The sequence below is a fragment of the Phascolarctos cinereus genome, unplaced genomic scaffold, assembly GCF_003287225.1.
Source record: "Phascolarctos cinereus isolate Bilbo 61053 unplaced genomic scaffold, phaCin_HiC Scaffold_4;HRSCAF=312, whole genome shotgun sequence".
Classification (NCBI taxonomy): domain Eukaryota; kingdom Metazoa; phylum Chordata; class Mammalia; order Diprotodontia; family Phascolarctidae; genus Phascolarctos; species Phascolarctos cinereus.
In genome coordinates, this window is record NW_027555847.1 from 588,845,512 (window position 1) to 588,861,567 (window position 16,056).

A 16,056-nucleotide genomic window follows, 5' to 3' on the forward strand; every position below is an offset into this window, starting at 1 on the left:
TGGGTTTTATTTTTCCTCCAACAACAAAGTAGATAACACTTTTTTTGTTTTTCTGAGTGGCTATTGTTGGACCCCTACACAGAATAATGTTTTGAAATGCACAAAATAGCACTTAGCATAGTGCCTGGCAGATAGCAAGGCATAGTAAATGCTAATTGACTGACTAGCTAAAATAAAATACATAGGATTACAAAAGAAAACCAATTATGTTAAAACACAATTATCAAAATGTTTTTTAAAATAAATTCTGGGAGTTGGGTTAAGAACCTCTGTATTAGACAGTCTCTATTTCCCCTTCTGGCTCTAATTCTCAAGCAATCTCTATTGAGTGTGCTAGAGAAAGCATTTATCTAGGGAGCTAAACCAATTAACAAAGAAACTGTACATCCAACCTATGATTCTGTCTTCTAGGCTCACCATTTTCTTAACCTAGAGCCCTACAATGGTATTAGCCTGGCATAATCTTGCAAGAGTCATTTATCTTGGTGAATTCAGTGGTGTGTGAGACTGACTACCTGGTACAGCTGAATTGTAAAGTCTCTAAAGTAACACAGAATTATCTGTAAGTTTTTTTCTCCATCCGCCTGCTAGTGTGTGAATGATGTGTTGGTCTAGACAGCTGGGTTATCTAATGAATGGAAACTCAATTTAAAAGTAAGGATTGAATATCTTAGAGCTGTACTTAGATCTAGCAAACCAGAAGTTTGGTGTGGGCAGAGGGAAATTAAAATCACTCACTGTGAAGAAAAGGAAACAGAGTTTCTAGTATTCTGAGGGATTTTTTTTCCCTTTTTGAAAAAGAGCTTCTAAATTCTCTAGCTTTGAAAATAAATCCATATGCTGGAACCCGTGGGTAGAAGAAGCTTGAGTACTTAAAATTTTATACAAAGCATGGGGTCAGAGGACCATCCATGCCTAAAATAGATCTAATTTCCACTTGTGAATCTGATAATAACTTGTAGTGACTTGGTGCTGTTGTGACATGTTAGCTATTACCCAAAGACCAATTTTATTCTATGTATTTGTCAACAAGCATTTCTTGAACACCTGCTATATACTCAAAACAATACTAAGTATGGTGAGGATAAAGGGGTAAATTTGACATAATCCCTGCCCTCAAGCAGCTTGTAGTCTAATTGAGGAGAGAAGATGAACATACTTGGCAAAGTGGAATGTCTAGTGGTTCTGAGGAAATGGGTTTGAATCCCAGCCCTGCAGATTGCTATCTTTGTGACCTTGGACAAGTTTACTTCTTGGGGACTTATCTATAAAATGGGGGTTAGAGTAGATGGCCTCTCAGTTCCTGTCCAGCTCTCCATTTATGATTGACTGGAAATGCAGTAAGACCTGTGTGACTTATCAACCAAAATGAAAAACTATATAATTAAATTCTAAACTAATAATAGACTATTAGTGCCATCTCTTAAGTTCTAAGTGCTTTTAATAAGTACTACCTTTGAGTTTTGTGAGAGAAAGAACCAAATTTTGTCTAGATTGCTTTTTTCCCACAGTGCCTAGCATGACATACTGTGTACCCAGTCAGGGCTTAATAAATGCTTGTTGGATTGGCTTGAATTGAATTAAAATTATGGATGCCAGTTGTCCATGAAAGAGTTATCAGAGAAGATTTTATCACATGTGTAGATTGAATTAATATCAGTCAGTCAGTAAATATATATTAAACACCTATCACGTGCCAGGCACGGTGCTCAGTGCTGGATTAAGGTGGGCCTGGAAGGACTGGTAGGATTTGGAAACGTAGAAGAAAGGGAACAATTTTGAGAGGAACAGTTATGCAAAAGCAAGGTTGTGGGACTGAATGTGGCATGTTTGATAAAGGGTGATCAGCTCTTTTTGCATACCTTGGTATCTATTTTATATGGATATGTGGGTATGTGAATCTTATGTTCTCCCTCAGCTAGATTTTAAGCTCTGTAAGGACAGGAATAACTTCATGGCTGCCTTTGTATCTCCAGCACCTCCCACAGTGCCTGGTCCATAGGAGGCATTAGTAAGTGCTTCTTGATTGGACTGCTTTTGTGGAGGACAGAGCTTTGGGTGGGTAATAAGATTGTTTGCATAACTGGAACGTAGACTATACCTCAAGGTCTGTGACAAGGTTCAGGAGACTGTGGAAATTCACATTGAAGATTGCGAAAACCTTGGAAGAGAGAAAAGTAAAGAATGGATCTTATCCAAAGACTGCCAAATTGAGATCCGACCGTGCTGGGAGAAAAGTCCCTTCAGACTTTTGGCTCTGTGCCGTTACTCAAAGCTCATGAGTCTGGCCACGGGAAAACCAGAGGCCACTATTTCACTACTTGGAGTCCAGGCAGTACGATAGATTAAGCAAGATGGGTTCACATACCTTTCAATGAATTGGCATAGAGGAATAGTGGAGAACGTAGGATCAAGTTTAAAATGTGTTCTCCTTTCCTAGCAGGAGTTGTAACTTGATAGAATAAAGTCGTACTGTTTTCAAGGGTAGGACCTGCCTGTCTGTCTGGGATGGTTTCCAGCCAGTGAGTCTTGGAACAGAAAATTATGTTTCAAGAGAAAAATCTAATGAAAAACAATGTTGTAGGGAAATCGTTTTTTAAAAGTCTGTTGGGTATGAGCATTAAGTTTAATTTTTTTTAATAGTACTGTCATCTAGGTCAAGCCCTTAATTTTACAGATAAATTGTATCCTCATCAGACTGTAAGAATTGTTTAGGTGTCGACAGTGCTTTAATCATAGGGCTGATCAAATATCAATTTATTGTGGGCATTTTTAATAGACATCCACTACCCTAATTCCACGTGGGTTTTTATTCTGACTTTGGCTGGGTCAAAAGTTGGATTTTTGGAATAAACCCCTTTTATTGAGTAAGCTGTGAGTCAGTGAAATAATTGTGCTAGTAAATGCTAATTGACCCACAAACTAAAATAAAATACATAGGATTACAAAAGAAATTATATTAAATTATTGTTTTATTGTGTTAATTATACACTTAATTATTTTAATTAATAATATGATTAATTAATTAATGATATAAATTGGTAATAATTAATTATATTAAAATACAATTATCAAAATATTTTAAAAACCAAGTTCCCAGACTTTGGTTAAAACACCCTATATTAGACGTTCTCTGTGCTCCCTTCTAAGTCTTGGGTCTTCAGTGTCCTTGGTAAAAAGAACTTTGAGCAGGGGCTGAAGAATCTCTTGTTGGGGACATCATAGACAGGATTTCCTGTTTGAGCATAGGTTAGACTATAGTTGGTAGTCCAAGGGGCTCTCAAGTACCTTCTCATTTTGAAATGCTGTAATTCTGCTTTTCTCAACAATAAACATGTTATTTGCTGTTACTGAACATCAGTCTTTTTTTTTAAAGAAATTGGTTCATGTGTTTCTTCGTGTACTGATCACTACTTTCAGGGTCAAAGAGATCAGGGGCCATAGTCACCAGAGGAATATTTCTATTATCAAATGATTCATGTAGACACACTGTTTAGATTGCTCGTCATTTCAGGTGCCATAAACAAGATTGTGCATGACTCCAGAGTAGTAACTGACTATATAGATGGTGGTGGTGGTGGTGGTGGTGGTGATGATGGTGGTGGTTGTTCATTTGTTGACTGATAACTGCCTTCTTTCCTGTTTTACTGGATAGTCTTATAGGCAGGTTATGCCGGATCCAGCCCAACCTTGCTCATGCCAGTAGTTAGATTTTCATTATGAGCATTTATACCTCAAAAATCATCACATGCTACAAATCAAGGCTTGATTCATTGTTTTGTTGATGGTCTAGACTTAAGAAAGTGATGGAGAAAATGTTAATACAGATTAAACTTTTAAAAGTGTATCTACCATGTGTACATTGTGCCCCTTCCCCAAGCCGGTTGTTAAACATTTACCAGCACACTCCTGGTTCTTGCCTCATGGTACATTAACATTTCTCTTCAGTGAACTCAGAGGGAATGTTGCTATAAGCTTTGCAACAGTCTTTGTGAAGGCAAGAGAAGTAAGCCCTGGGTTGGTTTCTAATTATTTTAATCTCGAGGAAGCAGAAGCAGAAACAGATTCATTTATACCCTAGCTCAAAAAGCAAAACAAAACAGTAGGAAAAGTAACAGAGACGGCATATTATTTATACTTTGTTATCTTACCCTGCACTTAGCACAGTGCTTGGCACCCAGTAGGTATTTAAAAAATATTTGTTTAACCATACTGAATGAAATTATAGGTGCTGGAGTCCCTGATCTGTCACAGTTCAGATGTGTATTATGTATAAAGGAATAGGGACTAGAGCTAAGATTTTATTGCTATAAGGAATTTCTGGATGAGGAATGTCTACTTTATCAGTGCAAGGCAGCCCTTTCTCCACAGTTTAGTCACAGAGAACTGTCTAAGGAGGGCATTGAGAAAGAGTAAATGACTTGCCTAAGGTCACATAGTCAGTGTGTGTCAGAGGGGAGACTTGAAACCTAGTCTTCCTGGCTCCAAGGAGGGCTCTTCCGCCCCTACACCACCCTGACTCTCATTGCTGTTTAAGAGAGTATTAAACCATTCCTAGACACAGAACTTGAAGAATGGGGGTAAGGGGAAGTGCGATTGAAGGGAGGTAAATAACTAGAGAAAACAGAAAAATGTCATAAATGAAATAAGCTTCTTAACAGTTTACCCTCTTACATTTCACTCTCATTTCTTTCTTAGAGGGCGGAGCTGACTTCTGATAAAGACATGTACCTTGACAACAGCTCTATTGAAGAAGCATCGGGAGTTTATCCTATTGATGATGATGATTATGCATCTGCATCGGGCTCAGGTAAAAGTGGAAAACCATTTTTATTTCTTCCCCCCCCTCAACCTCCTCTCACATGAAGACCTTGCCTTATTGTTCAACATTAATATATAATTAGCTGATTCTTAGATGCTAATGAGATTCCAGAATTCTTTCAGGAGTCTATCGAATTATTGATTCATTTATTCCTTTGTTTCATAGTTAGGGTGGGAGTAAATCTGAATGTATATATGTGTGCATATGTCTGTATCTATATTTATACATATGCACGGATACACCCACACACATATGTATGTTTACATATACATACACTTTCAAGCTAATTTGGGAGTGGGATACCTAATGAAATGATAGTGAAAAGTCTTCAAGCAATTTTTATAATGACAATAATAATTTAGTATATTCTATCTCTGTCTCAACTGTATTTTCTCTGTATGTTTTTACTTTGTCCATTCGTATTTCTAAGATAATGCCCTGCTTCTGTTTTAAACATTTTTGGGAAACAGTTCTCATGAAATAGTTCAAAGAATTAAATAGAGAGTATATTTGAGTTTCAGTGGGATTTTCAATTAAGACATTGAGAGTAATATCACCTAGAACATCGGTAAAGAAATTAAACGAGTGCCTACTTGGCAAAACTCCCATACCACAGATTAGAAATTAAAGAATAAATCAGAAACAGTTTGGCCTCACTTACTCCCTCTGGGTTGCTCTAAGGGAGGAAGGGAAAATGTACGGTTGAATTGAAAAACATTTGTGATAAAGATTCTCTAGACCAGTGGTCAATCATTTCACTTGTTCCAGGAACAATCCCAGTGGAAGCTGTGGCTAAGACAAGATCTGAGTGCAGAGGTAATTAATGGTCAAGTCAGGAAACATTGTTCAGCTGGGTACCATGAAAATCTTTATTGGGATTTTTATTGATTAGAATTTTCATTTGTAATCCCAAAGGTACTGACAGCTACACTGGGCTTAGATTTATGTATGCCATCTGATTAGCAGACTGGTCCCAGATGCAGAAAGATTCAAATTGATCCTTTGCTTGAAGGAAGTCAAGCTATAGTATAAGATGTAGTGTTTTAAATGGAGAAACAGCAAGTCTGGGAAAGAGATGGAAGAGCTTGCTGACCTAGTAAGTATGAACTTACAGTGCAATCCTGGTGTAAAAATAGCCATTGCTATTCTTAGGGGAGTGATATATATCTCACATGCAGAACAAGGGGGGTAAGTGTTGCCCAGCAGAGCCCCAATGTCACTCACTAGAACACTATTAATACTTTACACCCACAACACACACTTTTTCCTTAGTGCCTCAGATATACTTTGTAGTTAAATAATGTTCAAAATGCCCCAGCACATAATTAATTGGGAAAATCTTGTCTCTATACTGCAGATCTTAGAATTCAAGGTTTAGAAGGGCTCTCTGGAGATCACACAAGTCATTTTGCTGTCTCCAAACATAAGAGTGCCCAAGTTATTCCAGGAGATAGATGCTTCTTCTCTTTATCTTTTTTTTTTCTTTCTCTCTCTGACTAGATTTAAGGAAAGGGCGCTATATATCTCCTCTTAGTTAAAATTCCCTTTTCAAAGATGTGGATGGAATAGATGAGACCTAGAAATCACAGTATATAACCAGGATAGATCTGTGGCTAAAACATGAAACCATTACCTCTTGGTTTCTGGCTCTCGTAATGCTTTGATCAAAGCTATAGAAAAAAGTGTGCAAAAGAGCAGCATCCATCATCACTGCTTTTCTTTGCTTTGAGAATGATGTTCTTCAAAATAGCAGTTACTGACTCTTGGCTTATGATGGTAGTTCTCAAAGTTTTCTAACCAGTGTCCCTTGCATCCTCACACAGAGGTGCTGGACACCCAGAGAAAGGCAAATGTCCCGATTTTCACAAAAGGGAAGACAGTGAACTCTACAAACTATAGACCAGGAGGCTTAACTTCAATTCCTGGAAAAATTCTAGAACATAGTGTTATTCAAGGGATGACTTGTAGACACCTAGAAAAGGAGCTAGTGACCACTTTGCTAGTAATGGCTTCATCAAGAATAGGTCATGCTATTCTAACCTCATTTCCTTTTTTGATGGGATGAATAGGTACGTAGGTAGATTAGGGGAGAGCTGTAGACATAGTTTACTTAGATTTATTGAAGCATTTGACAAAAGTTTCTCATGCTTTCTCTGTGGGAAAGTTTACACCTAGGTGGAACAACTAGACCCAAAGAGTTGTCATTAATGGGTTGATGTCGTCTTGGGAGGGCAATCTCTAGAACTGTGCCTCGAGGATTTGTTCTTGGCCTTGTTGTGCTCAATGTTTTTTATCAGTGTCTTAGATGAAGACATAGATGGCATCTTTATCAAATCTGCATCTGATGCAAAGCTAGAAGCAATAGCTAATATAATATATGACAGAACCAAGATGCAAAAATACATTTACAGGCTAGAATGATGTGCTGCTTGAAGGCAAGAATTCTTTTCATTTTTGTCTTTACCTCCCCAGTTCTTTGCACATAATGAACATTTGACACATATTTACTGAATTAAATCGAATTAAAGAAGATGACATTCAATAGCGATAAATGTTGAGTTCTATATTTGGGTTCAAAACATCAACTTCACCAGTACAAAAGGAGGGAGGTTTAGCTAGGAAGCAGTTCATCTGAAAAAAAGATTTGGCATTTTAATTGACTTGCAAATTCTAAATGAGTCAACATTGCAACATAGCAGCCAATAAAACTAATGAACCCAGTAAATCCTGAGACAGCCCATTCTATTTTTAGAGCATTCTAATTACCAGGGAGTTTTTCCTTATTTTGAGAGGATTTCCACTCACTGTTTTCATTTTGTTGTCTGAGGCCAAGCAGAAAATGTCTTCTTCCGTTAGTGAGTTCCTCCTTCTTCGACATCTTTAAGTGAAGGCTAGATGACCACTTGTTGAGCATGTTGTAAAAGGGGTACTTGGTTGAACTAAATGGACTCTGAGACCTCATCCATGTCTGCCATTTTGTGATATTGGAGGTCCATGAATGGGTAAACTTAAAGAAAATGCTGTTTATCTTATTCTTTCTGTATTTAAGAGAATAGTGATTAGATTCTATGAATACCTTTCAACTCATCAGTAATCTTGGTTTGTGAAATGTTATCTTTAGGTAATCTCCCTTAAAGAAATTCACAAATTTCAGGTTCTTCTTATCATTGTAGATTTTTAATTTTTTCCCTTTGAATTCACCTTTTCTTTTTTCCTCTTTGATATCTGATGGCTGTATGGACTTTATATCTGGGACTCTTTGTTTTTTTATTTTTTATTGATTGTTTCTGTTATTGTATCACATTAACTTTTGAAATATCCCTCCCTTCTTCCCTAAGCCCCAAACCATTCCTTTTAACAGAGATTAAAGAAGTGGCGGGGGGGGGGATCATTTCAACAAAACCACCCAGTACATTGACCATGTCAGACAGTAAGTGCCAGTATTTGACACCTTTATTTCTTCCCCTCTCCCCCCAGCTTTACAAGGAAGGGAAAGAGGTTTATTTTTGCAAGTCTACTTTCAGGCCAAACTTGGACATTATAATTATGCAGTAATCATTTTCTTGTCTTGTTCTTTCCAGTTACATTGTGTTTGTCATTGTATGTATTGTTTTCCTGTTTCTACTTACTTCTTCATCAATTCTTAATATGTCTTTCTATGCTTCTTAGAATTCTTCATATTAGTCATATATTGTGGTACAATACTACTCTGCTATATTCACATATTTCAATTTGTTTAGCCTTTCTCCAACCAGTAGGCACATATATTGTTTCTAAATCTTTGCTAGCACTGAAAGGAGTGTTATAAAAATTTTGTTGTGTGTGTATCCTTTCTGTCTGGAGCCTCCTTGGGCATCTTTTGGTTCAAAGGTCTGGATGTTGTAGTCACTTTTTTTTTTATAATTCCAAAGTACTTTCCAGGATGGTTAGACGAATGTATAGTTTGATCACCAATGTATTCATGTTCCTGTCTTTTGGAATGCCCCCTTCACTACTGACCATTTCCACTTTTTGTCATTTTTCCAATTACTGGTTATGAGTTGAAACCTCAGAGTTTTGATTTGCATTTCTGTTATTAGTTATTTGGAACACATCTTTCATATAGTTATTGGTAGTTTGTTACTCTTTTGAGAACCATTTCTTTATATCATTTGTCCACTTATCTATAGGAGAATGGCTGGTAGTCATATATATATGTATTTGTGTTAATTCTATATCTATTTGGGTTATCACACCCAAATATCAGAGATATTTAATGCAAAAAAATTTCCCAGTTGACAATTTGCCCACTTATTCTAGATGCATAGATTTTACTCATTCAAAAGCTTTTCAGTTTCATGCAATCAAAGTTACTGATTGTATTTTTTGTGATTGCCTCTATCCTTCATTTGCTAAAAATCCTGCCTGTAGACATGATTTTGAAGGGTACTCGAACTTGCTCTGTGCTAATGGTCTAATAGTGTGACCTTTTATAGTCAGGTCACCTATCCATGTTAATATTATTGTAATAGAAGGCATAAGGTTAGGATATGAATCTAATTTCAGCCAAACTATTTTCCAGTTTTCCAGCACTTCTTATCTTTCTTTTCCAGTTAATCAAACATTCAATTATTGAATTTGATTGTTTCAAACTATGGCTTATCTAGTCTATTCTGCTGATCTACTTTTCTACTCCTTAATTAATGTCAACTAGTTTTGGTAGTTGCTGTTTTATGACATAATTTGAGATCTAGAATTACTATTCCCAGTTCATTCCTCCTTTTAAATTATTATTTTCCTTAAAATCCTAGACCTTTTGTTTCTCCTAATGAATTTTGGTAATATTGTGTCCAGCTCTGTAAAGTACTTCTAGATAATTTGATTGGTATAACACTAAGCCGGTAATTAATTTAGACAGGATTGCTATTTTTGTTATATTGAAGTAACCTAACTATATACATGGAATATCTCTCTAATCTCATTATAAAGCACACTTTTGGAAAAGAATTTTGATTTGTTATTACTTAATGGATATAAATGTTCTTAGCCCTTAATCTAACCTATTAATTTTTTTCATCGTCATTTCTCATTCAAATGCAAGTAATTCTTTAAAGATTAAATCATTCACTCTGTGAAAAAGTCAAGCATATTGTACATAAATTGTTGATGGATTAACAGGCCAGTTGTCACAAAGGTGTTCTTCAGATTATTATGCTAAATATAACAGGTGGATACTTTGGTATGTAGATGCATCTGTGTTCTCATTTGGTATTGACATTCTCCTCACGAATATACATTGCAATACTTCCATTCTTTTCTTGTGCCTGTCTTATCCAGGTCTTCCCATAAATCTTCCACAGACAATCTCTTCAAGGTGCTAAAGGCCTTCCTCTGCTTTTTCTAATATCATTGTAGCACTTAGGCTAGATACACATTATCCCTCAGTTTCACTGCATGAATAGCTCACTGTGTTTCCAGTGTTCACAGTTTTCATGATGTCTTATGGATCACTTTTTCCAGTTGCTTTTCATGTCCCTTCTCCCATGTAAGTCACCATAGTGAGTCTACTTATCCCACTCACATATTTTTCCATTGCCCTTTACAAGTCTTCCTAATGTCCTTTGAGTCTTTGTAGGTGACCTAATGAAGAATTTAGATGTTCAAAAGTAAAATGGGCAAAAGGAAATTTGAAACCATGAGCTAAATCTATAGGAAATGCATTTTTTGTAAATCATAATTTTCCAGTAACTGTTCCTCATTGAAAAATTTAGGTGGAAGATTAAGATAGAAAAATGAGACACCTTTATAAATTAAATAGTAATATGGAGTGCATTCTTAATTTACCTGAATCCTAGAAGAATAATCTAATCATACCATACATGATGGATAGATTGTGAGATGATGTTAAAGTGGGCAAGAGGAAGAAATAAAATCCAATTTATCACCAGAGGATCAAGTGGAAGCAAAAGCAATAATAATATTCCTACCATAGATCAAGCCATTCAATCAATGAGTATTTATTTAGCACCTAGTATGTTTCCGACATATTGGGGCAATGCAAAGTGTTTTTTTTTCTAATCTAATTGGGGAGGTAAAACATGGTTATATGAAAAATATGTTTTATACATGGAAGCATATCGTAAAGTGCCAAGGGAGTGATCCAGAAATGACTGCTATAGGATTTCAGAGGATGGTAGAGATTTCTGTGGGTTTGACTAATCAGGGGAAATTTAATGGAGAAGGTGATCTATGAGAAATAGAGTAGGATCAGATTAATCAACAGGAGGTGAGAAAACATTCTAGGAAGAATGAATGGTATGGACAGAGATGTCAGTGAATCAACAAGCATTAATTAGGTGCTTATTATATGCAAAGCATATAGTAATCAATGAATTAATTGATGCTGGGAGTACAAATATAAGCAAAAAGAAAGACAGAGCTTGCCCTGAAGGAGTTTATGTTCTAATGGGAGAAGACATAAAATATATCCAAAGAGGGATGGGGGAGGGGTGGTGAATAAGAGTAGGTACCTAACATGATGTATAAGTCTGCATTGCAGCCTGGTGAGAAATGAAGGGGTGGCTGCCCTAGGTACCTTCCTTGAGTGGAGATTCTAGGGAGGGCCAGCCAATCAGAGAGAGGGGCTTCAGGGACAAGGAGTACCTCCAAATCATGAATTTCAGGGTTGAAATGACTTTTCAGGATGAAGAGATTTCTGGGGGCATGATGGAGATGCAGAGCCAGGAAGTTTCAGGGTACCTTAAGGGACATCTCTCCCCGCACCCCACTCTTTTGCTTGTAGTACATTGGCCTGATTCCTATAGTTTTCATGTACTGAGAGATAGTCAGAAAGATTGATTGGAAAAGATCAAGGAATGTCTGAGTTTCCTCATCTATAAAATTAGGAAGTTGGACTAGTAAAAATCTCTAAGATTCTTTCTAAGTCTTAACATTTTTATGATTATTCTGTGGTGTTTCCCACTAGGGCAGTGGAAAATGGTGAAAGAGAGGAGTGACTTGATCAAAGTTGTATGATAGGGAGAATTAGGAGAGATCAGAAGGACAGGAGATCGGGGCAGAAAGAATAATTAGGAGACTATTGCAATCAGTAATCCAGAATGAGGGGATAAGGCCCTCAACTAGGGTAGTAGAAACAAAAAAGCAAGGGACAGACACAAAAAGATATCCAGGAACACCTGTCTTGATATTTCTGAAGTGCTTATTTTATTAATCCAATATAGGCTCACAACATTGCTATTTAATTTGGCCACCCATTTAAGGTAATTAAAAGGATTCTGAAGATGCTGATTGACTTTTCATATACATCTAGTAATTAATTAAACACTAAAAAGAACATTTAAGAATTATACAAGTCCACTTACTAGCTGCATGACCCTGGGCAAGTCACTTAACCCCAATTGCATTGCCTCCTTCCCCAAATGGAAGGATGGTGGTCTCTAGGTAAGAAGACTAGAAAGTGGAAGTAATTGCCATTATTCTTCAGAGCACCAGATCCCACCTTTGCATCACCTTTTCATCCCAATGTGATGAGATTAAGAGGCAATGCAAAATATTACATGGAGAGCTGGCCTTAAGAGCCAGGAAGATCTGGGTTCAAGTCTTACCTCTGACACATACTGGTAGTGTGACTCTGTGCTTTAGGAAGCTCTCTAAAACTGTAATTAGCTTTAGAGAAGCTGCCAACCTGAACTGGTAGAGGAAAATTTCTCAAGTGAGAGTTCCCTATACCAATAAAATCCAATTCTTATCCTCTTTCATCCCCAAAGGAAAATTAAATGAAAGTTGAATATTTTATAAGAACAGCACTATTCTCAGGGTCAGATAATGTTCTATCTATATTTCCTATTTCTCATATTGATTTTTATTTGTTGTTTCAGGAGCTGAGGAGGAAGTAGAAAGTCCACAGATGCCAACATCCCGAACAATTCCAAAGATACCATTCACTAGTGATGCTCCAAAAGTTGAGACAACTACAGTGAAAATTCAGACTAAGATTCCTGCTCAGACAAAGGTGTGCATTCGTGATCATCCTAATGTGTCTTCATTGTTTGGGTTTTTTTTTTTAAATCACTAAGGATAGACCATTTTAAGAGACCCCTTTTAAAATCACATCTCTACATCATTTCTTAAAGGTATATTACTAATTATACTGTGCCTACCTTCATGACAGTCTTCTGACTTTTTACCTGTCTGATTGCCCATACGTGTGTATCTCTGGCCTGCCCCTGTGACTCCATAGATATTGAGGAAATAATCCGTGTCCTCTAGGGGCTTACAAGCAAAAACGTGCACAGCACAGATGAGAAGAACAAAGCAAAGTCTTTTCAGTGCATTTAGAGTTTAAACCCCAAAGCCAAGAAATTCATTTTTCAGCTTTCATTTCACCAAGTACATTGATATGCAAACACATACAAGTTCATTTTTCAGATAATGAGACAGTTGTAGAACAGTTGCTGATTTTCATAGGCATAGGGAATTTCTTACTCACTTGTTCCCTATACCAGTGGTGTCAAACCCAAATAGGAATGTTGGGGTTAAGGATCCATTCAGGCTGTACTTTTATTGTAAATGTTTTCCAGTTATATTTTAATCTGGTTTGGGCCACAGTATTGGGAGCCTTGTATTTTTAAAGTTGATTTTCCAGTGGTAATAATCTATCTGAATCTACAATTGATATTTTCCCTTCCTGTCCCCCTGTGTTTTCAAGAGCTGGATGTTAAGGGGGGTGATGGGTGGCTCTCCAGAAAAACCACCATGCCAAAGTACACCAGTCTGATTACTACAGAAAGTACAGTGCTGAAATTGGAGTCAGGAAGACCTGCTGGGTTCAAACACCTCTTAGCTGTGTGATCATGGGCAAGTCACTTACGATCCTAAGTTTGTTTTCTCACTTAAAACAGGGATAATTAAAACCTATAGTACCTACCTCCTGGGGTTGTTGTGAGGTACAAAGCACACTGCAGCCTTTCCAACATTCTGTCAAGTCATCCGTGGGTCTTATTATCTTATTCTGTTATTTCCAATGGGATTCAAATAGGAACAGTCCAAGGACAAGTTGTGGAATTTTAGCATCATAGATTTGGAGCGAGAAGGGACCTTAGAGGCCATCCAATCCAGCCTATTCATTTTACAGATGCCCAACCTGAAACATAGGCAGCTAGATGGTGTAATGGTTAGAACACTGGGTTTAGAATCAGGAAGACCCATCTTCCCAAGTTCAAATCTGGCCTCAGACACTTACTAGCTGTCTTACCTTGGGCAAGTCACTCAACCCTGTTTGCCTTTGTTTCCTCATCTATAAAATGAGCAGGAAGAGGAAATGGCAAACCACTGCAGTATCTTTGCGAAGAAAACTCTCCAGAAAGGGGTCATAAAGAGGCAGACATGACTGAAACAACTAAACAGCAATAGCAACAAATTGAAACATACGTCACTGATAGTCTTTATGTAATAAAGCTTTACGGTTTGAAAAGTGATTTATATAGTGTATGCTGTCTCCTTTGTTCCTCACAACAACCCTGAGAGGTAGGTGTTACTGTTATCCCCATCTTAAATATAAGGCAACTGAGACTGAGAGGGGGTTAGCTGACTTTTCCAGGATGATACAGTTAAAGTGAAGCAGGATTTGTGTTCAGATCTCCTAACTCCAAGTCCAGTGTACTAGCCAACATTCCATCTAGGTGAAGTGACTTGTCATAGTCCTACACAGATAGTAAGTGTCAGAGGTGGGATATAAACCCAGATTTTCACGTCTTCCAAGTCCAGTCCTCCATAGGGGTGGGTAACCTGTGGCCTTCTGGGTCCTTGGGTATGGCTTTTTGACTGAGTCCAAATTTTACAGAACAAATTCTTTTATTAAGGGGATATGTTCTATGAAGTTTGGATTCAGTCAGAGGGCCCCACTTGAGGACCTAGAGGGCCTCGAGGCCACAGGTTTCCTACCTCTATACTACACCATACTTCCTCTCACTACCCACTACCTTATTTCTTTTTTATATATAGAATGTAGTTTACTACTACTGCTACTGCTACTACTACTACTGCTGCTACTACTGCTACTACTGCTACTGCTACTACTACTGGCTGAATTGGATTTGGTGAAGGGGGAACAAGCTAGGAATGGAAAGCTATAAGGGTGGGTAGCGAAGACGCGAGGAGAGACAAGCAGAGAAGGGAGAGACAGGTGGGGATGGGGGAAGGGGAAGGAAAGAAACAGAGAGAGACAAGCATAAAGAGAACCTACTTTCCCACTGATATGATTAGGAAATTATCTCACTAATTTTCAACAACAGAGAGAATTAGGGAAATTATACCATTGAAGGTAGGGATGAAAATTTCCTGAATGCTTCTGACTAATTTCACAAGGTGGGGGAGGGGGTGGAATCCTCTCATTTATAGCTTCTCGCTTAAGGCCTGAGTATATATGAATTGCTACTCTTTTTATTTAATTCAATTTGGGAGAATTCTTAGGAATTTGCTATTGCCTCTCACGACTAGCACCCTTTGTGCATATGAGTAGTAAATTGTAGATCTGAATGAAGTTGGACTCCAGAATTCAGGGTCGTACAGGAGGCAGCAAGCCCTGTGGTTCTGACTGCCACTGAGATAGAAGCATATATTTGTACCTTTGAGTGATGTGAGGCAGAGAAAAGAGAGAAAGGAAAGGAGAGCAACAACTGTTTGTTAATTATTTTTGTCTTTCTTCTGCAGTTAATAACATGGTCTCTTGTGAGTGGTCAATAAATGTTTATTGAATGGGAAAAAAAGTGGAATGGAGGACTAGAAAAATAGAAAAGGGGATGGAGCAGGACAGGAAGGAAGGAGAAGGGAGTGAGAGAAGGGAAGGAGGAAACAGGGGGAAGAGGGTAGAGGGAGGAAAGGAGGAGAGAAAAGGAAGAGGGAAGGAGAGAGATGAAAGGGGAAAGAGGAAGGAAAAGAGAAATAAGAAAAAGTACAAATGATAATGAATTATGAAGCTCCCAAATTCTAGTCCGGGTGTCTATGTTATGAATATCCAGAATTGCTACTGCTAAGTTTTTGCCATTTCCTGCCTTTTAATTTTGCTTTAGTGAAGGACTTCAGCATGTAGGTTTTAATAATTGAACCTCAAGACCTGGAAGTTTTAGGCAAAAACAGCCCTCTTGGTTGAGTTAGTCACATTTTTAATAAAGTGTCAGATCTATGACTGTGTATATGGAGACGGGGAGGAATGTTTTGAACTTAATATGGCCTGA

General features: G+C 37.5%; 1 protein-coding gene across 2 annotated transcripts in view; it reads left to right on the forward strand.

Annotated features, from left to right (window-relative positions):
- The window catches only part of SDC2 (syndecan 2), a 138,191-nt gene that overhangs the window by 110,817 nt on the left and 11,318 nt on the right, over positions 1 to 16,056 (forward strand). For both annotated transcript variants that reach the window (XM_020968883.2, XM_020968874.1), the window contains exons 2-3: positions 4,699 to 4,810; positions 12,700 to 12,833. In XM_020968883.2, the coding sequence (XP_020824542.1) occupies positions 4,699 to 4,810; positions 12,700 to 12,833 (246 nt within the window). The remainder of the gene's footprint in view (positions 1 to 4,698; positions 4,811 to 12,699; positions 12,834 to 16,056) is intronic.